We start from the raw sequence: 25,388 nt of genomic DNA, 5'->3' as shown, positions 1-25,388 counted from the left end.
AAGAAGTTAATTTGCTGTGCGGTTTTACCTTGTCACATGACACTTAAATAATACTCTAGTTATCAACTTGTCACTGTTTCACTTTTACTTGGGGTTTTGAAATGATTTCCAGTCCTTATTGACCCTCCGTGGTATTTTCAATAATTGTTTATTAAAATATTTTAGAGGTTAGATTTAGAGGTCTAGAATTACAATTTTACGCAGACCTATCCCCAAGAACCTTACAAAAAAGGAGAGAGTTTGCACCTCTCACTAGAATGTTAAGAGCAAAACAAATAACCTATCGATGGGGATTTCCGTTCCATATCTCAGTGATACATGAAGATAAAAGAGTTACCTGCTCTAAACTTGCGGAAATAAAAGACTTTTGTAAAATTTTAGGAATAGAGCAGCCAGAACTATCCTCAGACTCACAGATTAGAAGTAACACCGATAATGGGAACGTGAGGAGAAAATTACAGGAGGAATGGAAAAAGATTCCGATTAAGACAAAGGGGGCTACTCTTAACTCTGAAACACCGATGGAGAGGTTAAATGCCAGAGAGATGGGAGCTATATTAAACGTGGAAAAAGATGGACGTTCAAGAGATGAATAAATTTATAGATGTGGAGAAATACAATTATATCTTTTTTTTTTATCTCTTTCCCCCCCTTTTTTTTTTTTTCTCTCTTTTCTCTCTCTTTTTTCCTTTTTCTTTTTTTTGTAAGTAAATAAGCATATATGATAATCTTTCTATCTGCCCCTTTTTTTTTTTTTTTTTTTTTTTTTTAAGGAGAGAGGGAGAGGAAGGAGGGAGGGAAGGGGAAAAGAAAGGAAAGGTTATTATAGTCACTATATCTGCTTAGGTGAAATTAATATATATTTTACAAATTCTAAAAGAAAGATGGTCTCCAAGGTCCTTCCCTAAACTTTATTCTTGATAGGATGAAGTTGTGGGTTTTTTCAGAAGTTTTTTTTATATTTTTATTGTTTTGGTTTTGTTTTGATTTTTATAGTTCCTATGGGTATAAATTGAATTATATATACAGTATTTGGAAATTTGGAATTTTGATAAGTAAAAGGATAAATAAGCAAAACAGATTTCTAAAAGTACAAGTTATGTACTTGATTCTTTATACATATAGATCTCTTCAGCAACATATAATAGAGGAAATCAATAACTATTATTTAAGATATGGCCTACACTAATAAACAATTAACTATAATTTCACAGAATGTGAAGGGTTTTAATATACCACAAAAAAGGAAGAAAGCATTCTTGGATTTCAAATTTAAAGGGGCAGACATTCTGTTACTTCAGGAAACACACTTTCGACCTAATAGAGAGCCAAAGTATATTGAAACAAATTTTGATGTTGGATACTATAGCTCATACAATTCAAGACAAAGGGGTGTCAGTATAATATTTAGAAAAGGGTTACCATTTACACTACATAAAGTGGATAGGGATAAAGAGGGTAGGTATCTAGCAGTAAAAGGATTAATGTATGGCAGTTTAGTAACAATCATTAATATATATGCACCTAATAAAACTAATATTGAATTTTTCAAAAAATTATTTAACAGGATATTAGACTTTACACAAGGAATGCTAATTTTGGGAGGGGATTTAAATTTCCCCTTTGACCCAAAGTTAGATGCGTCCACCTCGAAATCAGCAGTCTCACAAAAAATATTAAAAAAAATTTGGTCTCAATTTTATAATAGGCACATATATGACACATGGAGATATTTAAATCCCAATAAAAGAGATTACACTTTCTTCTCTAACCCAAATAAAACATACTCACGTCTCGATTATATATTTTTAGATCAGCAATGTTTACACCTTCTCAAGGGAGCTTATATTAGCCATACTGCATGGTCAGATCACTCTGCGATGACAATTTCTCTGGAATGGCCAACTAAACCAAATACTACATTTCTATGGAGACTGGATGATTTTTTGTTATCGGAACCAGCTATTATACAGAAACTATCAAGTTCACTCCAAGAATTTTTTACTATAAATAACTCACAGGAATTAAACCCGGCAGTACTGTGGGAAACACATAAATGTTATATTAGGGGAGATTTCATAAAAATAAATGCACATTTGAAAAAACAAAAAAGAGAAAAATACAAATTATTAACGACGGATCTTTCAAGATTAGATCATTTACATAAACTCCACCCTAAGGATGAGAGCATATTAAAACAATTAACAGACGTCAGACAGTTAATACAAAATCAGCTAAACCAAGAAGCATGTAAATCGGCATTTTATTTAAAGAGGAAATTCTATACTGAAGGTAATAAGTCAGGGAAACTGCTTGCAAGAGTTCTTAAAAGAAAAAACCTTAAAGCTTACATACATAAAATAAAAACTAAAGAGGGGAAAACTGTTCACTCTATCAAAGAGATAGGACACACGATTAGCAGTTACTACCAGGAATTGTATAACCTACATGATGATTATACTACAAAAGATTTTATAAATGAAAGTAAGGAATATATTCAAAAAGCAGATATACCGCACCTCACAACAGAGATGAGAAAGATGTTAGACCAACCAATTTCAGATAAGGAAATAAAGGACATTATCAAAAATTTAAAAGTTGGGAAAAGCCCAGGCCCAGACGGTTTAACTGCAAAATATTATAAAATCTTCCAAGATATAATCACCCAGCATTTATTAGCTGTTTTCCAACAGATAGACTCAGGAAAACCGTTTCCATCTAATATGTTAGAGGCAAGGATTGCTGTTATACCAAAGCCAGGGAAATTAATGGAAACACCTAGTGATTACAGACCTATCTCTCTTTTAAATTTAGACATAAAAATATATGGTAAAATCTTGGCCACTAGGATAAATAACTTCTTACCCTATTTAGTTCATCTAAACCAGGTAGGCTTTGTCCCAGGAAGGGAGACACGTGACAACACTAATAAAGTTTTACAGATCTTAGAATATATAAAGAATAAAGGTATACCATCTACACTTCTGGCGATGGATGCTGAAAAAGCCTTCGATAGGCTGAATTGGCAATTCTTACGTCTCACTTTATATCATTTCGGCTTTAGCAAATTATTTGTAGAACGAATCTTTTCCTTATATAACGCTCCTTATGCGACTGTTAAATTTAATAACTCTTTATCGATACCATTTAAAATAAACAACGGAACACGGCAGGGATGCCCTTTATCACCAATATTATTTGTTTTAGCAATAGAAATTATGGCATCTAAAGTAAGGCAGAATGAAGAAATACATGGCATTAATATAGGTAACATTAGCTGTAAAATTTCATTATATGCAGATGATGTTATATTTACACTTTCTGACCCGGTTCAATCTATCCCTGTAGTTTTAAATACACTTAAGGAGTATGGTAAATACTCTAATTTTTCTATAAATCAGTTGAAATCTGAATTGCTTAGTTATGGATTAGATAGAAACAGTTTACAATTAATTAGACAAAATATTAACTTAAAAGAAATCTCAAATACGATAAAATATCTGGGGATTATTATAGCAGTTAGTCATAAAGAACTAGTTATACTAAATTATGATAAACTGTTTAAAGAAACCCAAATAGAAATAAACAGATGGAAAAATAGAAATTTATCATGGCTTGGAAGAATTCAAGCGGTGAAAATGACCATTCTACCAAGACTGCTATATTTATTCCAGACATTACCAATCCCTTTACAAAACTCTTATGTTGATAAATTCCAATCTTTACTAAACAAATATATATGGCACGGCACGACTGCGAGAGTATCAAGATTAACTATGTATCTTCCTAAAGAAAAGGGAGGGTTAGGGGTACCATGCTTAATAAAATATAGGAGAGCATCCATATTACAAAGGATTATTGACTGGTGTAAGAATATAGAACAGAAAGAATGGGTACAATTAGAACATAATTTAATACAAAGTAAACAATTAGGAGGTAAGTGTTGGCAACCTATAAAAGCTTGGCCGAAAATAATGCAAGAATATCCTATCTTAAAAGAATTATTACGAACATGGAATATTATTCTTAAAATGGAAAAATCAATAACAACCATCCCATCCCCACTTACACCTATTATGTTAAATGACTCTCTACCATTCTGTGAATTTATAGGAGATACCAATATAAGAACTCTGGAGGATCTAATCCCAATTTATACATTAATGAATGGTAATATATTAAAATCACAATCAGAATTAATCAATAACGGGGTACTGATTTTAAGTCCATGGTTGAGGTATCTTCAGCTTAAATCATTTTTAAATACCCACCCAAAGAGAATAGAACTAGTCAGACAAAGGACCTCTTTTGAAATAATTTGTTCAGGAAATCAATTAGTAAAAGGGACAATATCAATGGTATATAAATTATTAACTACAGCAACAATTTCAGAATTACCAACATATACCAAAGCTTGGTCACGAGAACTAGCAGTATCACCTACAACAAAAGAATGGGGTATAATCTTCCAACGCCATGCAAAAACCTCAATATCAGCTAGTATACAGGAGACAAATTATAAATTATTGATGAGGTGGTATTTAACACCGAATAGGATTAAAACAATATTCCCTAACTTTTCAGGACAATGTTGGAGAGAGTGTGGAGGGAAAGGTACATTGATACATATTTGGTGGTCTTGCCCAATAATATTCGACTATTGGTCTTTAATAATTAGAGAAATAAATAAATTACTATCAATACAGCTTCCTTTAGAACCAACAATAGTTCTATTGTACAAGCCTGTTTTAAAATTATCAATAGAATATGATAAAGCATTATATATACTTTTAAATAGCGCAAAGCAGATAATACCGAGATTATGGAAACAGAAAAGAGCGCCAACAATAACAGAATGGCAGTTACAAATACAATATTCTATATCTATGGAGAAATTTTATTATCAATCAGTAGATCAGCTGGATCTGTATTATAATATAAAAAATCTTTTACAAAGGAAAACATGAGGCATATATTTAAGTATTATAGTAAAGTAGTTATAAAATTATCTGTTGCTGAAGATGTTATAAATAACAATTTAATGTTATATCCATGAGAATAATTTTTTCTTGTTATATATTTTTTTTTTATTTATTTTTTTTTATTGTTCTTTTTTTTGTTAGGCTTTATACACATTTGGAATCTTTAGCTTGTATTTTTTTTAAGGAAAATAATTTTGTGGACAGTAAGAGACCCCAGGGAACCTGAAGGGGTCTTTCGATGGACTATCATGGACTTTAATTTAATATAGATACTAGTTTATGTTTCTAACGGCTATGCACTTAATTTTGTTAATTTATTACTGTATGTAGGATTATTTAATTTGTTATGGTATAAAATAAAAACAATATTACAAAGTAAAATATTTTATTATAGAAAGAAGACGGAAGAAAGTAAAAAAATGGCCAAAGAAGAGAAGATGTTTCGTGAAAGGTTCCAGGTACGGCAAGGGCTCTTAAAACATTGCTTACCCTAATTGTTTTCTCCTTTTAATTTCCAATTATTCATTTTACTTGCTGAAGTGTATTTTTTTTTTTTTACAAATAGCTCCTTTATATTGACATTTGCAATACCTGATCTTGCCTATAGCTTCCCTATTATACTGAAAGTTTCTTTATTTAAGTATTGGCTATAGAAAAGCTGTATAAGCATAGCCAACTGAAGAAATTACGCTTCCAGTGATGGGTAAGAGAGATGATTATTACAGTTTAAATTTGTAATTTTTCCGTCTAAGTATTGGGCTTTGGTTTACAGACACAGATAAGACGTATGTGTGTATACCGAAAGTGATAAAATTAGATCTGATTTCACTGCAAGCTCACCCATTTTAATGGGTTGTGGTTTCAAAGTACAAATATTTTTATTTTATATACAAAAATAAACCTAAAGACACAATTCATCATACATTTAATTGGAAACAAACAATTTTACAGTACACTGTTCCTATAATAGTGATAATATGACAACAGGAAGAATGGGAACAACGTGAGGATACTAAACTAATAAATATGCACAGAGATACTATAAAAGACAAGGGCAAATTTAATTTGGAGAATAAGTAATTGTGGAAAAAGTGTCAACATTCTGAAGCAGTGGTGTAACTGGACTTCACTGGGCCCCATTATACAAATATGATCCTTCCTGTACAAATATGGTAGCAGGATTGTTCTGTACAGAACCTTGTTACAGCCATCTTGGATACCCAACCACCATATTGTAAAGGCAAATCCATACACAAATGTAAATTTTGATGCCAAAGTGCCCTGTTTTTAAAAATTTGATTAAAAACAGGAGCACTTTAATTAATTAAAATTTACATTTCACTCGAGTTGTGAAAAAATACTTACCTTTTAATCTTCACAGCAGCTCCAGCTTCCTCCGGTCGTCGCAAGTCATTTCTGACGTCAGAAATGATGGATAGGTCATCCTCCAATCACGGCTTCCCCCCCGGAGGAATCCGTGTCTGATTCAATGCTGTGATTGGAGGAAGCCGGATTCCTCATTTTAGACCCAGGAAGAGGCTTTGCGACAACCGGGGGAAGCTGGATTGGCTGGCAAGATTAAAAGGTAAGTATTTTTTCACAACACGAGTGAAATGTAAATTTTGATGAATTAATGAAACCGGCACTTTAGCATCAAAATTTACATTCAGTTTAAAGAGACAACATTAAACTTTCCAGGTTCGGACATAGCATGCAATTAAGATACTTTTCAATTAACTTATACTATAACTATTATTTCCTTCTCATGGTATCCTTTGTACAAAAGCATAGCTAGTAGTAGCAATGCATTACTGAGAGCTAAATAGTGAGTGATTTCTGCACACATATGCCTCTTGTCATTGGCTCATTGGACATTTTCAGCTAGCTCCCAGTAGTGCATTTCTGCTCTGGAGCTGACTTTAAGGGAATTACCCCATTGCACGGGTTAAACACATAGTTATTTGCAAGTGATTAGTGCATTACCATTTTGAACTTTCATGTCCCTTTAAAGGGACATGAAACTCAATTTTTTTTCTTTCATAATACAGACAGAGCATACAATTTGAAACAACTTTCTAATTTACTTCTATTATCTAATTTACTTTGTTCTCTTGGTATATTTTGCTAGAAAAAGATCAGGAATGTGCATGTGTCTGGAGCACTATATGGCGGCAGTTTTGCAAGAATATTATACATTAGCAAGAGCACTAGAGGGGAGCAGTTTTATAATAGTGTCATACATTAGCAAGAGCACTAGATGGCAGCAGTTTTATAACAATGTTATACATTAGCTAGATCAGTAGATGGCAGCAGTTTTATAACAATGTTATACATTAGCAAGAGCACTAGATGGCAGCAGTTTTATAACAATGTTATACATTAGCAAGAGCACTAGATGGCAGCAGTTTTATAACAATGTTATACATTAGCTAGATCAGTAGATGGCAGCAGTTTTATAACAATGTTATACATTAGCAAGAGCACTAGATGGCAGCAGTTTTATAACAATGTTATACATTAGCAAGAGCGCTAGATGGCAGCAGTTTTATAACAATGTTATACATTAGCAAGAGAACTAGATGGCAGCAGTTTTATGACAATGTTATACATTAGCAAGAGCACTAGATGGCAACAATTTTATAACTGTTATACATTAGCAAGAGCACTAGATGGCAGCAGTTTTATAATAATGTTATACATTAGCAAGAGCACTAGATGGCAGCAGTTTTATAATAATGTTATACATTAGCAAGAGCACTAGATGGCAGCAGTTTTATAATAATATTATACATTAGCAAGAGCACTATATGGCGGCAGTTTTGCAAGAATATTATACATTAGCAAGAGCACTAGAGGGGAGCAGTTTTATAATAATGTTATAAATTAGGAAGAGCACTAGATGGCAGCAGTTTATAACAATGTTATACATTAGCAAGAGCACTAGATGGCAGCAGTTTTATAACAATGGTATACATTAGCAAGAGCACTAGATGGCAGCAATTTTATAACAATGTTATACATTAGCAAGAGCACTAGATGGCAGCAGTTTTATAACAATGTTATACATTAGCCAGAGCACTATATGGCAGCAGTTTTATAATAATGTTATACATTAGCAGGAGCAATAGATGGCAGCAGTTTTATAATAATGTTATACATTAGCAAGAGCATTAGATGGCAGCAGTTTTATAACAATGTTATACATTAGCAGGAGTACTAGATGGCAGCAGTTTTATAATAATGTTATACATTAGCAAGATCGCTAGATGGCAGCAGTTTTATAACAATGATATACATAAGCAAGAGAACTAGATGACAGCAGTTTTATAATAATGTTATACATTAGCAAGAGCACTAGATGGCAGTTTTATAATAATGTTATACATTAGCAAGAGCGCTAGATGGCAGTAGTTTTATAATAATGTCATACATAAGCAAGAGAACTAGATGACAGCAGTTTTATAATAATGTTATACATTAGCAAGAGCACTAGATGGCAGTTTTATAATAATGTTATACATTAGCAAGAGCGCTAGATGGCAGCAGTTTTATAACAATGTTATACATTAGCAAGAGCACTAGATGGCAGCAGTTTTATAACAATGTTATACATTAGCAGGAGTACTAGATGGCAGCAGTTTTTATAATAATGTTATACATTAGCAAGAGCACTAGATGGCAGCAGTTTTATAATAATGTTATACATTAGCAAGAGCGCTAGATGGCAGCAGTTTTATAATAATGTTATACATTAGCAGGAGCACTAGATGGCAGCAGTTTTATAACAATATTATACATTAGCAAGAGCGCTAGATGGCAGCAGTTTTATAACAATGTTATACATTAGCAGGAGCACTAGATGGCAGCAGTTTTTATAACAATGTTATACATTAGCAAGAGCACTAGATGGCAGCAGTTTTATAATAATGTTATACATTAGCAAGAGCGCTAGATGGCAGCAGTTTTATAATAATGTTATACATTAGCAGGAGCACTAGATGGCAGCAGTTTTATAACAATATTATACATTAGCAAGAGCACTAGAGGGCAGCAGTTTTATAACAATATTATACATTAGCAAGAGCACTAGAGGACAGCACTATTTCCTGCCGTGTAGTGCACAGAAAACTACCTAGATATCACTTCAACACAGAATATCATGGTAAGAAAGCAGAATTGATAATAGAAGTAAATTGAATGGAAACTTTTTCAAAATGAAATGCTTTGTCTGAATCACAAAATACTTTTTTGTGGTTTCCTATTCCTTTAAACTTTGAGCCCAGAGGCAAAAAATGGGACAGAAATGATGCAGGTGGATCCCAGAATCCTGGTAGCAACATCACTACTGTTTTCAGGGCATATGGGCACCCTTGATATGCAGATCCAGTGTTAATTGAGACCCCTGTAGATATGCCCCTGTTCTGAAGGTGAATGGTGGAGAGGTCTTATGAGAAAATTCTTTCACATATAACATTTGTTTTTAGTATAACAAAGAGATTGAGGTCATTAACGTTGCTGTTGTCAATGTGATGGCGCCGATACAAGCAAAAGACAAACTTGATTTACTGATCAAGCCTGGAGAGGAGCTGGATGTTATAGACGTCACTGATGAGAATCGGGTAATCTGCCGCAATTCTGAAGGCAAATGTAAGTCACTTCCCCTTCTCTCCTTAACCTATAATACCTTAATAGTAACTGTGCATCAATTAAGCATCATAGACTTTGTTATCTCAGTGTTAGGGAGTGTTTGCGGATGATGCACTTTCTGGTATCCAACAGGTTAATAAACAAGGGGATGTCATCTATATCATTCTGCCTATAGGGACATTTCTGAAATAATAAATAATAACTGCAATATAGTTGTACGGAGATATTGCCAACAAAATCCATCCACATATCTGAATTATATATTTGAAAAATATCTTTAACATTTGTTTCAAACTGACAAATGCAGCCAACATTCTTTATTTTTAATCAATATAGAAAAAGCAACTACCCCACTGATCATGTACTCAGCACTGTGTGACTACACTAATAATAAGAAATAACATTCTTTATTTGTAATCCATATGGAAAAAGCACCTACCCCACTGATCATGTACTCAGCACTGTGTGACTACACTAATAATAAGAAATAACATTCTTTATTTGTAATCCATATGGAAAAAGCACCTACCCCACTGATCATGTACTCAGCACTGTGTGACTACACAAATAATAAGAAATAACATTCTTTATTTGTAATCCATATGGAAAAAGCACCTACCCCACTGATCATGTACTCAGCACTGTGTGACTACACTAATAATAAGTAACATTCTTTATTTGTAATCCATATGGAAAAATCACCTACCCCACTGATCATGTACTCCGCACTGTGTGACTACACTAATAATAAGTAACATTCTTTATTTGTAATCCATATGGAAAAAGCACCTACCCCACTGATCATGTACTCAGCACTGTGTGACTACACTAATAATAAGTAACATTCTTTATTTGTAATCCATATGGAAAAAGCACCTACCCCACTGATCATGTACTCAGCACTGTGTGACTACACTAATAATAAGAAATAACATTCTTTATTTGTAATCCATATGGAAAAAGCACCTACCCCACTGATCATGTACTCCGCACTGTGTGACTACACTAATAATAAGTAACATTCTTTATTTGTAATCCATATGGAAAAAGCACCTACCCCACTGATCATGTACTCAGCACTGTGTGACTACACTAATAATAAGAAATAACATTCTTTATTTGTAATCCATATGGAAAAAGCACCTACCCCACTGATCATGTACTCCGCACTGTGTGACTACACTAATAATAAGTAACATTCTTTATTTGTAATCCATATGGAAAAAGCACCTACCCCACTGATCATGTACTCCGCACTGTGTGACTACACAAATAATAAGAAATAACATTTTTAAATAGAAGCTGCTAAACAATAGAGCACATCAGAGTTGTGACTAAATGTTATTTTTTTTTCAGTTGGGAAAGTCCTGATCCAACATTTAGACTTCAAGTAAGTACCTCATTTAATGTAACACTTTTTGTTGTATTGTTCTTATGACCCCCAACATGTAACATTTAAAGGACCATATTATTTCGAAAAATGACATACTCTAATTCTTTACAGCATGTTATTTTAAGACTATCGACCTTGCACTACTTTGTGCTTAACCCAGGAAAGGTATTAAGCACACAGTAGAAGTGCCACCTGGATCCACAGAGCACTACAGGTCCTGAGCATAAACGGCTGCTGATTTAATCGGCAGCGCTAGTCGTATGACTCAATGGTGAAACTAGTGCTGCTGATTAGACTAGCGTCAGTTTCCGCTCAGGACTAGTGATGTCGCGAACCTAAAATTTTGCGTTCGCGAACGGCGAACGCAAACTTCCGCAAATGTTCGCGAACGGGCGAACCGCCATAGACTTCAATAGGCAGGCAAATTTTAAAACCCACAGGGACTTTTTCTGGCCACAAAAGTGATGGAAAAGTTGTTTCAAGGGGACTAACACCAGGACTGTGGCATGCCGGAGGGGGATCCATATCAAAACTCCCATGGAAAATTACATAGTTGATGCAGAGTCTGTTTTTATCCATAAAGGGCATAAATCACCTAAAATTCCTAAATTGTTTGGAATAACGTGCTTTAAAACATCAGGTATGATGTTGTATCGTTCAGGTAGTGTAAGGGTTATGCCCTCTTCACAGTGACAGACCAAACTCCCCGTTTAACGCACTGCAAACAACCGCAAACAGTCCATTTGCACAACGCAAACTCCCCATTTACACAAGGTTGGATACCAAGCTAGCCATGTCCCGTTCCTACACTAGCAGACTGATGTTTCACAGTCAAAAAAGTTTTTTTTAAAAAAAATTTACACTACTGTTACAACAGATATGAGTGGTGGCACTAGTTGGCAAGTGGGCCTGGCACACACGCTGGCAGGCAACTGCTATTAGATTACACTAGCAGACTGATGTTTCACAGTCAAAAAAGTTTTTTTTTTTTTAAATTTACACTACTGTTACAACAGATATGAGTGGTGGCACTAGTTGGCAAGTGGGCCTGGCACACACGCTGGCAGGCAGGCAGGCAACTGCTTATAGATTACACTAGCAGACTGATGTTTCACAGTCAAAAAAGTTTTTTTTACAAAATTTACACTACTGTTACAACAGATATGAGTGGTGGCACTGCAGGCAGGCAACTGCAATTAGATTACACTAGCAGACTGAAGTTTCGCAGTCAAAATTACACAGGCAAAAAAAAAAAAAAGATGTTCTAGCCCTAAAAAGGGCTTTTTGGGGTCCTTACAGCAGAGATCAGATGAGTCCTTCAGGACTGTAGTGGACACTGAATACACTAGCCTAGCTATCAATTTCCCTATAAAATCAGCAGCAGCTACACTATCCCTCCTCTCACTAAGAATGCAGGATCAGAATGAATCTAAAATGACTGCTGTCCAGGAGCTGGGAGGGTCTGGGAGGGAGTGTCTGCTGCTGATTGGCTGAAATGTGTCTGCAGACTGTGAGATACAGGGTCAAAGTTTACTCAATGCTGACGAATAGGGGGTGGATCGAACATCGCATATGTTTGCCCGCCGCGGCGAACGCGAACAAGCTATGTTCGCCGGGAACTATTCGCCGGTGAACTATTCGCGACATCACTACTCAGGACCAGCAGTGCACTGCAGATCATGAGCAGTAATTCTACTGTGTGTTTAACTCTTTTTCTGGGGTTAAATACACATTAGTGTGGGGTCATTAGTCTATAAATTACATGCTCTGACGAATTAGAGCATGTCATTTCTAGACTACCATGGCTCTTTAAATATTAAGTAATTGCAAACACGTAGTGAAACTTTTGTATTTTAAATATTTTCTCTACTAAGTCTCTTGCGTAAAACTTGCCTGATAAACTTGTGATAGATAAGGGTGCCCCTCAGTCAGTATTATACCAAGAACTTTGTTTTATTTACTATGATATATATTTCTTCAGTCTAAAGGGACAGTAAGGTCAAAATTAAAACGTGTATGGATTAGATAGAACATGACATTTTAAACAACTTTCCAATTTACTTCTATTATAAATGTTTTTAGTTCTCTTGGTATCCTTTGTTAAAGAGTAACTAATCATAGTTGAGCTCAGGAGTGTGCACATCTTTAAGCATCTGACAGCAGTGTTTGCAATAATTGTTATAGAAAATGTATGAATGCTAAAAACGTGCCTGTTCCTCTGCGCCTTTCAGACTAGAATTTATTTTAAGGGCACAAAGTTATATTAAATTGCATGCTCTTTCTGAATCATACAAGACAAAAACTGTTTCATATCCCTTTAAATGGATTGCATAGAACATGGCATTTTAAAATACTTTCTAATTTACTTCTACTATCACTTTTGCTTAGTTCTTTTGGTATCCTTTGCTAAATGGATATGAAACCCAAAATTGTTCTTCCATGATTCAGATGGAGCATACAATTTTAAATAAATGTACAGTATAATGTTCTTCTATTATCAAATGTGTTTTGTTATTTTGGTATCTTTTATTGAAAAGCATATCTAGGTAGGCTCAGGAGCAGCACTACTGCTCACCTGATGTGCTTAGCTAACTTCCTAGAACACTGCTGTTTCTTCAACCAAAGATACTAAGAGAATGAAGCATATTTGATAATAGAAGTAATTTGGAAAGTTGTGTAAAATTAAATGCTCTATCAGAAAAGAACAATTTTGGCTTTCATGTCCCTTTAAAAAGTAATCCTAGGTGAGCTCAGGAGTGTGCACGTCTCTTTAGTCATCTGGCAACAGTGTTTGCAACAATATTTATAGTGATGTTATACATAGTTGCTAATAATGCTGCCATAGACTACTAAAGAAATGTGCATGCTCCTAAGCTTACCAGTTGTTTACCAAATTGGATTTTAGCAATAAATGGCAATGTTGTTTAAAATGACATGCTCTATTTGAACAGCGAGTGTGTTTTTAATTTTGACTTTACTGTCCCTTTAAGTTTATTTTTTAATTTATTTTAAATGAAAGAAATATAACCCAGAATAGTTTAATTGCAACTGTTGGTGTTCTATAATTATTCTGCTTACTTTATGTGCTACATTTGTAGTTAAAAGAACAGAGCATTTTCCAATTTAGTTTTAAATTTGCTTAGTTCCCGTTATATTCTGTGTTTAAGAGATACCTAGGTAGCATCTGCAGCAATACATGACAGGAAATAGTGCTGTTATATAGTGTTCTTGCTAATGTATAATATTATGCTATAGAGCTACCTAGGTAGTATCTGTAGCACTACATGACAGGTAATAGTGCTGTTATCTAGTGCTCTTGCTAATGTATAATATTGTGTGTTATAGAGATACCTAGGTAGTATCTGTAGCACTACATGATAAGTAATAGTGCTGTTATCTAGTGCTCTTGCTAATGTATAATATTGTGTGTTATAGAGATACCTAGGTAGCATCTGTAGCACTACATGACAGGTAATAGTGCTGTTATCTAGTGCTCTTGCTAATGTATAATATTGTGTGTTGTACAGATACCTAGGTAGTATCTGTAGCACTACATGACCGGCAATAGTGCTGTTATCTAGTGCTCTTGCTAATGTATAATATTGTGTGTTATAGAGATACCTAGGTAGTATCTGTAGCACTACATGACAGGTAATAGTGCTGTTATCTAGTACTCTTGCTAATGTATAATATTGTGTTATAGAGATACCTAGGTAGCATCTGTAGCATTACATGACAGGTAATAGTGCTGTTATCTAGTTCTCTTACTAATGTATAATATTGTGTGTTATAGAGATACCTAGGTAGCATCTGTAGCACTACATGACAGGTAATAGTGCTGTTACCTAGTGCTCTTGCTAATGTATAATATTGTGTGTTATAGAGATACCTAGGTAGCATCTGTAGCACTACATGACAGGTAATAGTGCTGTTATCTAGTGCTCTTGCTAATGTATAATATTGTGTGTTATAGAGATACCTAGGTAGCATCTGTAGCACTACATGACAGGTAATAGTGCTGTTATCTAGTGCTCTTGCTAATGTATAATATTGTGTGTTGTACAGATACCTAGGTAGTATCTGTAGCACTACATGACCGGCAATAGTGCTGTTATCTAGTGCTCTTGCTAATGTATAATATTGTGTGTTATAGAGATACCTAGGTAGTATCTGTAGCACTACATGACAGGTAATAGTGCTGTTATCTAGTACTCTTGCTAATGTATAATATTGTGTTATAGAGATACCTAGGTAGCATCTGTAGCATTACATGACAGGTAATAGTGCTGTTATCTAGTGCTCTTGCTAATGTATAGTATTGTGTGTTATAGAGATACCTAGGTAGTATCTGTAGCACTACATGATAAGTAATAGTGCTGTTATCTAGTGCTCTTGCTAATGTATAATATTGTGTGTTATAGAGATACCTAGGTAGTATCTGTAGCACTACATGATAAGTAATAGTGCTGTTATCTAGTGCTCTTGCTAATGTATAATATTGTGTTATAGAGATACCTAAGTAAATCTGTAGCACTACATGACAGGTAATAGTGCTGTTATCTAGAGCATTTGCTAATGTATAAAATTGCCTGTTATAGAGATACCTAGGTAGTATCTGTAGCACTACATGACAGGTAATAGTGCTGTTATCTAGTGCCCTTGCTAATGTATAATATTGTGTGTTATAGAGATTCCTAGGTAGTATCTGTAGCACTACATGACAAGTAATAGTGCTGTTATCTAGTGCTTTTGCTAATGTATAATATTGTGTGTTATAAAGATACCTAGGTAGTATCTGTTGCACTACATGACAAGTAATAGTGTTGTTATCCAGTGGAGGCTCCTCCAGTTGTGCACATTCGCACGTGAACCCCCCAGGGGGCAAGGAGGAAAAAAAAATTGAGCCAAAAAAAAAAAAAAACAATCAGCCATAATTTTTTGGTTTAATTTTTTTATTTTTTTATTAGTGTGTGTGTTATTATATTGTTTAAACATGATGTAGGCTCTGTTTACTAGCTCATCCTGTAGGCTGTAGGACCGGTACAGCAGTACCACACCATTTACCATTATAGTAGTAAGTCAACTAGTCAAGATAGATTGAACTTGAAGCAGGAGGGAGCTAGGACCCAGGCGGACGCTGACATCACCAGCGTAGACCAGACCGCATCAGTCACTAGCATCTCCTCCTCGGGCTGCTGAGTCTCACTGCGCGAGTGCGCGCACTGTGCACACCAGACCAGACACTGTCACACTGATCGCACGTGTGATCAAGCAAAACCCTATCCTGCACAGTGATCTCTATGCATCACTGTGCAGGCGTTGCTCCTCCCAGCCCGGCACTGGTAATTGAGCCCTATTCGCACAGGCTGAAGTGTGCGAGCTGACTTCAGCCTGTGCTCTGGCTCCTCCCAGTCTGCCTGTCATGGGTGATCCTCGCCTCTGATACGCTACTAGCGTCATGTGACTGCCCTCACAAGGCTCCTCCCCCTCAACGGCGCGAAAATCTCATTGAGGAGATAGCCGTTGAGTGGAAAGGAGCTCTGTAACAAGGTGTGTTGTCTTTATCCTAATTGTTGCTGCTGGTGCTAGCCAGCCTTTGGAAGCCTAAGGAGCACCCTGCTGCTAACTGATGTAGAGCAGGCAGTTAGCGTGGGATGACATTTTTCATTTTGCTTCTCCTGCACCCCTGCTTTTCTTCACAGTCTGTCTGTGAGTATCTGCAGAGGCAGTTAGCGCGGGAGCAGGGAGAAAGAATGCAGTGTCTTTTGAGTGGCAAACAGCAATATTTGAAGCTCTACTCTTCTTTGAGAGACTGTCACTGCCTGACCTGACCTAACCTTACTAAGCTAACTCTTTAGCGGCTGAGCCTGGCTGTTGTGATATCCCTGCAGTTTTCGCTGCTCTCTGGCACATATCCTCCAGGCAACTGCTCAATACTTAAAGTGTTTAGTTTTGATGGAAATACAAAAACTAAATAAAAAAAAAAGTTTTAATAGAGACGTCATAAAAGTCAAATTATGTAACCCATAGAGTATTTTCATGTTTAATCCTGAATTAACTCTTCATACACATTGTGACAGCAAGGTCCCTTATATGTACCAGCCACTGGCAATAAAAATGTGCTTTGGTTTTGGAATGTGCAGTTCTTAGCAGATATTTATCCTCCGCTGTATGTGGGAATATCTAAGCAGTTATTTTATTTGTGTAGTCGTTTATTTATTAGCTCAAGAGCAGCAGAGGTTGTCCGTGTCTCAGCCAACACCCCAGGGCAGGCAGTAGTAGTACTGTGTGTGGTTTGTGTGAAGAATTATTACATTGATACTGAATGAGGTAAGAGGGGGCTGTAAATAATGTGTGCTGCCATGCAGGACAGGACATAAAGGCTCCCAGCAGAACTCATCATGCTTTTTTAACCCTTATGCTCCTGTTAGAAATGGTTGTTATGCTGTGAAAATTGCTTAGTACATATATACACTTTCTAAAGGGGTGTCCCTCTTTGGAAGTTTGAAATATTGGAAGGTATGTTGTTTTAATAGAATGATGACTTAACTACAGTATTCAGGAATCAAATGTTTATAAAAACATTCAAAATGCTTAATAACCACAAGTTACTAGTGCAGCATGTTTTCTTGTGCTGGTGGGGTTTCCTTCAATATTTCAAATTACTTTTATCCTAATTTGCAGTGCAATCAGTCTGTAACAGTATTTTGTTATACATGGTCTATGAAAAGTCCCACAGTAAACTAAAGGGTGATATTTTTATATATATATATTTATATATGTGGTATGCATGCATATGAGTGTGTGTGTTGTGTGCATATGTGTGTGTGTTGTGTGCATATGTGTGTGTGTTGTGTGCATATGTGTGTGTGTTGTGTGCATATGTGGGTGTGTTGTGTGCATATGTGTGTGTGTTGTGTGCATATGTGGGTGTGTGCGTTGTGTGCATATGTGTGTGTGTGTGTGTTGTGTGCATATGTGGGTGTGTGTGCATATGTGGGTGTGTGTGCATATGTGGGTGTGTGTGCATATGTGGGTGTGTGTGCATATGTGGGTGTGTGTGCATATGTGGGTGTGTGTTTTGTATGCATATGTGGGTGTGTGTGCATATGTGGGTGTGTGTGTTGTGTGCATATGTGGGCATGTGTGTTGTGTGCATATGTTGGTGTGTATATGTGGTTGTGTGTGTTGTGTGCATAACACAGGTTAGTTATGTACATACCTCACACACAAACTTTAACAACACACAGTAATACACATAACACACTGCCCTCACCTTGTTCCTAAGGATGTGTTAAGGTAACTGGCAGAGTGTGTGTATGTATGTGTGTATATATATATATATATATATACACACGCACATTAAAATGGGCGGAGCCACCTGAGGGGCGGGGCTAGTGCTCCCCCAGCTTCAAAAGTCACCAGCCGCCACTGTTGTTATCTAGTGCTCTTGCTAATGTAAAATATTGTGTGTTATAGAGATACCTAAGTAAATCTGTAACACCACATGACAGGTAATAGTGCTGTTATCTAGTGCTCTTGCTAATATATAATATTGTGTGTTATAGAGATACCTATGTAGTATCTGTAGCACTACATGACAGGTAATATTTCTGTTATCTAGTGCTCTTGCTAACGTATAATATTGTGTGCTATACAGATACCTAGGTAGTATCTGTAGCAGTACATGACAGGTAATAGTGCTGTTATCTAGTGCTGTTGCTAATGTCTAATATTGTGATATAGAGATACCTAAGTAGTATATGTAGTACTACATGATAGGTAATAGTGCTGTTATCTAGTGTTCTTGCTAATGTATAATATTGTGTTATAGAGATACCTAGGTAGTATCTGTAGCACTACATGACAGGAAAAAGTGCTGTTATCTAGTGATCTTGCTAATGTATAATATTGTGTGTTATAGAGATACCTAGGTATTATCTGTAGCACTACATGACAGGTAATAGTTCTGTTATCTAGTGCTCTTGCTAATGTATAATATTGTGTTATAGAGATACCTAGGTAGTATCTGTAGCACTACATGACAGGTAATAGTGCTGTTATCTAGTGCCCTTGCTAATGTATAATATTGTGTTATAGAGATACCTAGGTAGTATCTGTAGCACTACATGATAGGTAATAGTGCTGTTATCTAGTGTTCTTGCTAATGTATAATATTATGTGTTATAAAGATACCTAGGTAGTATCTGTAGCACTACATGACAGGTAATAGTGCTGTTATCTAGTGCTCTTGCTAATGTATAATATTGTGTTATAGAGATACCTAGGTAGTATCTGTAGCACTACATGACAGGTAATAGTGCTGTTATCTAGTGCTCTTGCTAATGTATAATATTGTGTTATAGAGATACCTAGGTATTATCTGTAGCACTACATGACAGGTAATAGTGCTGTTATCTAGTGCTCTTGCTAATGTATAATATTGTGTGTTATAGAGATACCTAGGTAGTATCTGTAGCACTACATGACAGGTAATAGTGCTGTTATCTAGTGCTCTTGCTAATGTATAATATTGTGTTATAGAGATACCTAGGTATTATCTGTAGCACTACATGACAGGTAATAGTGCTGTTATCTAGTGCTCTTGCTAATGTATAATATTATGTGTTATAGAGATACCTAGGTAGTATCTGTAGCACTACATGACAGGTAATAGTGCTGTTATCTAGTGCTCTTGCTAATGTATAGTATTGTGTTATAGAGATACCTAGGTAGTATCTGTAGCACTACATGACAGGTAATAGTGCTGTTATCTAGAGCTCTTGCTAATGTATAATATTGTGTTATACAGATACCTAGGTAGCATCTGTAGCACTACATGACAGGAAATAGTGCTGCTATCTAGTGTTCTTGCTAATGTATAATATTGTGTATTATTGAGATACATAGGTAGTATCTGTAGCACTACTTGACAGGTAATAGTGCTGTTATCTAGTGCTCTTGCTAATGTATAGTATTGTGTGTTATAGAGAGAGATACCTAGGTATCATCTGTAGCACTACATGACAGGTAATAGTGCTGTTATCTAGTGTTCTTGCTAATGTATAATATTGTGTTATAGAGATACCTAGGTAGTATCTGTAGCACTACATGACAGGTAATAGTGCTGTTATCTAGTGCTCTTGCTAATGTATAAAATTGTGTGTTATAGAGATACCTAGGTAGTATCTGTAACACTAAATGATAGGTAATAGTGCTGTTATCTAGTGCTCTTGCTAATGTATAATATTGTGTGTTATAGAGATACCTAGGTAGCATCTGTAGCACTACATGACAGGTAATAGTGCTGTTATCTAGTTCTCTTGCTAATGTATAATATTGTGTGTAATAGAGATACCTAGGTAGTATCTGTAGCACTACATGACAGGTAATAGTGCTGTTATCTAGTGCTCTTGCTAATGTATAATATTGTGTGTTATAGAGATACCTAGGTAGTATCTGTAGCACTATGTGACAGGTAATAGTGCTGTTATCTAGTGCTTTTGCTAATGTATAATTTTGTGTGTTATGCTACAGATATGCTATCTTTATAACAGCCTAGCCTTAAAGGGATAGTCTAGTCAAAATTAAGCTTTCATGATCGATCATGCAATTTTAAGCCACTTTCTAATTTACGCCTATTATCAATTTTTCTTCATTCTCTTGGTATCTTTATTTGAAAAAGCAAAAATATAAGTCTAGGAGCCATCCCATTTTTGGTTGAGCATCTGACTAATGCTTGCTGATTGTTGTCTAAATGTAGCCACCAATCAGTAAGTGCTACCCAGGTTCTGAACCAAAAATGGGCCAGCTCCTAAGCTTACATTCTTGCTTTTCAAATAAAGATACCAAAAGAACAAAGAAAAATTGATAATAGGAGTAAATTAGAAAGTTGTATAAAATTGCATGGTCTATCTGAATTATGAAAGTTTAATTTTGACTAGACTATCCCTTTAACATACTTTTTATAGTCATTGTTTAGCCAAATTCTACTTATTATTTGTTTTGTTTGGAGGAGTCAATCTGGGCTTTAGTCTGCAGACAACAATGCTAGCCACAGTCATAAAGTTAATATAAAACGCACTGTTTTGCAGTTATCTCATATACCAGTAAGGAATAAATATGTAGCAGGGTTAATCGTAATAAGTCTGCAGGGTGCCTTTCAAGTTCTGAGCATTTTCAGAGCTAAAATTAGATGAAAATGGGCAAAATAAATAAATAAAACTATTATCACAATGTTGTTTCATTATGCATAACTGAACAGTTTATATAAAAATCTCAAGATGTTTACTGTTCCTTTAAAATCCTTATGTTTGAATATGTGAATTAAACAACAGCCCTAAGAAGGGGGATTTACTTACAATATTTAGTGCTACCTATACCAGTTTGTTCTGTGTTTGATACCTTGTGTTTACACCTTTTGTCATCTGCCTTGTCGGATTGTTAGGATATGGGAATCATTAAATTTTTTTTATTTAAAAACTAAGTATAATATAAGTGCCCAAATAATCAATGTATCTGTATCTGTCTCTCTCGAGGGTGACAGCCTTCAACTCAAGCTATGGATAAATCACTTGTCGCTGGGTAAGTTTTAGAAACCTAGCTTTAAACAATACTATTTGTGTTATTATATTGTACTTGAGTCTATATAATGTTCTTATTTTAATCAAATAATAGCAATGTCATACGGTTAAAGGGACACTAAACCCACATTTTTTCTTTCATGATTTAGCTAGAGCAGCAATTTTAAGCAACTTTCTAATTTACTCCTATTATCAATTTTTCTTCTTTCTCTTGCTATCTTTATTTAAAAAGCAGGAATTTAAAGCTTAGGAACCAGCCCATTTTAGGTTCAGCACCCTGTATAGTGCGTTACCCAGGTTCTGAACCAAAAATGGTCCAGCTCTAAAAAATTGATAATAGGAGTAAATTAGAAAGTTGATGAAAATTGCTGCTTTATCTGAATTATTAAAGAAAAAAATTGGGTTTAGTGTCTCTTTAATTTTGATTCAATGTTTATCACATTATTATTCTGTAGCATATTTACTCATGAGTAGGGTGACTTTAGATGATTAAATACAAGTTTCCCTTAAAGGGAAACTGTATCCAAATTTTTTCTTTTGTAATTCAGATAGAGCATGCAATTTTAAGCAACTTTCTAATTTACTCCTATTATCAATTATTCTTCGTTCTCTTGCTATCATTATTTGAAAAAGAAGGCATCTAAGCTTTTTTTTGGTTTCAGTACTCTGGACAGCACTTTTTTATTGGTGGATGGATTTATCCACCAATCAGCAAGGACAACCCAGGTTGTTCACCAAAAATGGGCCGGCATCTAAACTTACATTCTTGCATTTTAAATAAAGATACCAAGAGAATGAAGAAAATTTGATAATAGGAGTAAATTAGAAAGTTGCTTAAAATTTCATGCTCAATCTGAATCACGAAAGAAAAATTTTGGGTACAGTGTCCCTTTAACATTTGTTCAGTCATTTGAATATTTCTATAGAATAAAAGTTAACCTTTGAATACTGAATTTTAAAATGTTAATAATCAAATTAAATGTTCAAATGTAGCTTTCAAATCTAACGATGAACTTTTGATTTTCACTGACCCACTTTTAAAGGGACAGTGCGCACCTTGTAATTACAAGATATTTCTGTTGTGTTGCTATAGAATAACATATCAGTTAAGTCTTAATGTTTTTAACAATTTAAAATTGTAGTTGTTATCTGATAAAGCCAGTTAGGGACATGTATGTAGCAGGGTTATCCTTGAGAAGTAAGCAGGTGCATTCAAATTACTTAGAATTAGAAATTTGCTAATTTTTCAGAGCTATATTACATGAAAAGGAGGCAAAATAAAAATATTGCAAATTTGCTTCTTTATGCATTTACTTTTTATATTCAAATCTCAAGATGTTTACTGTCCCTTTAAGAATAAAAATGCAATTTTTAATATTGAAATGTTACAATTGACATTCTAAAGTTTATTAAAGGGAAAATTAACAGGAAAAAAAACCATAGTCCAGCAAGCGTTTAACACTAATTGGATTTATTTTAACAACATTTCTCTTTAGTAATTACTTGAAGTTCAACAGTGAATTTCTTTTAACTGCATTCTGATATTTGAACTAAGAGTTTCCCTGGTCATTTTAGGTTTTTGATAAAAATGAAGATTAATAAAAAAAATATATTACTATAATCTTAAAGCAGCTTCATGATTAAGCAAAAATGCATTGGGCTAGCTATAAAAGAAATGATTTATTAAGGGGACAGTAAAGTCAGAATCAAACTTTTATAAGAAAAAAATAGTCAGTATTTCTTCATTTCATTTCTTTCAAATTTCTAAATTTAGTTGGTGCATTTGTTCGGATATTTATTTTGTGAAAATGAAACAAATATCCCTTTTTTGGTGTGAATTTTCATAAGTAAACAAATGCACATGCCTAGTATGTATCATGTATTGCTTTGTCTTGCCTGTCAATCAAGTTTATGCTCACAACATATGCTCCAGCAGAGAGGATACGTATATGCTCCAGCAGGGGATACGTATATGCTCTAGCAGAGGATACGTATAGGCTCCAGCAGAGAGGATACGTATATGCTCCAGCAGGGGATACGTATATGCTCTAGCAGAGGATACGTATAGGCTCCAGCAGAGAGGATACGTATATGCTCCAGCAGGGGATACGTATATGCTCTAGCAGAGGATACGTATAGGCTCCAGCAGAGAGGATACGTATATGCTCCAGCAGGGGATACGTATATGCTCTAGCAGAGGATACGTATAGGCTCCAGCAGAGAGGATACGTATATGCTCCAGCAGAGAGGATATGTATATGCTCTCAGATTGGCATCATAAACATTTAAAATTGTGCTCATCTTGGAGCTGAAAAAGGCTTTTTTTGTACCAGCAAATATATTTAAAACTTGCTAGAATGTTCCTTTTAAAGAGACAGTATAAACACCTTTGTGCAATTTTTATTTTCTCCCCACTCTCTAGCGAGGCCAACAAACGAAATCTGTAACAAATGTTTTCAAAATGCTACACATTTCCTTAAACTACTATTTGTTTTGCAGCATTTGCAGGTTACAGAATTCGCTTTTTGGCATCTTTAGGGAGCGTGAGACAAGAACAAATTTTACACAAATGCAAGTTGTGCCTAAGGTTTTTTGTTACCATTAATTCTCAGTAGATCTGTGCATTTGGATTTTTTAAATACCCCTAAACACGTAAGAAGGCAGCCGATTGTGCTGTTTGGATATTTTCGGAGCTGAATTTATGCGTCCGCCGTCTTCCACATTCAGAGGTATCTGAAACCTCCGGATGCACTTATCTAATTATCAGCATGTTCTGATTTAATATTTGCCTCACATTACAAATGTGCAAGTGATTTTCAACTTTTTTTTTTTTGACAGAAGCAAAAACCTCAAATGAAGAAATGATTGACACTGTCAGACAAGTTTAATCTGAAGGACTCATTCAAAAGGAAAAGAAAATAAATTATAATACTAATCTTTAAAAAACGTAACTTACTGAAATTCTATTTTTATATAGACAATATTGTGATCTTCTAGAATTATATGAATATTTTATATTATCCAAAAACACTTGCAAAGCACTTTTAATGAAAAGATTGACGGAGATATATACTCTAACACAATATATATAGCATCTCTAACACAATTTGTTACTTTTTGTTTTTTAAAGTTAGTAAACTTAAATATTTGATATGGTAACTTGTTCTTTCCCTCATGAGTCAATTATTAAATTGCAAAGTTTGCTCTTATTTGTAAAATCTGTATAAAGTTATAGCAATTGTGTAATAAAATAATCTGCCTTTCAAAATGTATTAAGTGATGTTTTTGAAGGGGTTAAGTAGTTATATGCAAAAGAGCAATATTAAAATGCTCTAACACATTAGAACATATTTTTTTTTATTTTGCACTTTTATATTCTTTAAAAATATTTAAATTATCAAAAATGAAAAACTTTATTCACCTGTAGATGGCTTGCTGACATCAATCTCTTCAGCCTATGGGGCGTCAACTCCTTTATGAACCATAGTTCTTATTGAAGATGACACTCTGTCTAGAGGCACATATGTTTTGTTCACCAGGATGAGCCCCTATACACTTGGTAGAATCATTTGGAGCTGTCAGGTGCTCCATACCTGGGATCAACAGAAGCCATTAGAAGGTTTGCTCCATGGCTGTTGGACTAGCCGATAATGTCCTCTCTTCAGAGTTTATAAACATTCAAACTGCTGGATGTATGAAACCTCGTGTGATGAGATCCTTCCCCATAAGGATTCAAAGCTTTTGTTTTGGCTGCCTCAATTGTTTATTTTCAGCCTCAATACT

General features: G+C 34.9%; 1 protein-coding gene across 1 annotated transcript in view; it reads left to right on the top strand.

Annotated features, from left to right (window-relative positions):
- FYB2 (FYN binding protein 2) overlaps positions 1–24,873 on the top strand; it is a gene marked incomplete in the record, with an annotated part of 262,855 nt that extends 237,982 nt beyond the window's left edge. The window contains 5 exon segments of the mRNA XM_053693621.1: positions 5,377–5,440; positions 9,467–9,629; positions 10,986–11,019; positions 21,561–21,606; positions 24,444–24,873. Coding sequence (XP_053549596.1) covers positions 5,377–5,440; positions 9,467–9,629; positions 10,986–11,019; positions 21,561–21,591 — 292 coding nt within the window.
- Positions 24,874–25,388: the final 515 nt, after the last annotated feature.

This window comes from Bombina bombina, chromosome 10 (assembly GCF_027579735.1).
Source record: "Bombina bombina isolate aBomBom1 chromosome 10, aBomBom1.pri, whole genome shotgun sequence".
Lineage (NCBI taxonomy): Eukaryota > Metazoa > Chordata > Amphibia > Anura > Bombinatoridae > Bombina > Bombina bombina.
The sequence above is the reverse complement of the archived record's forward strand: the minus strand, read 5'-3'. Positions and strand labels throughout refer to the sequence as shown.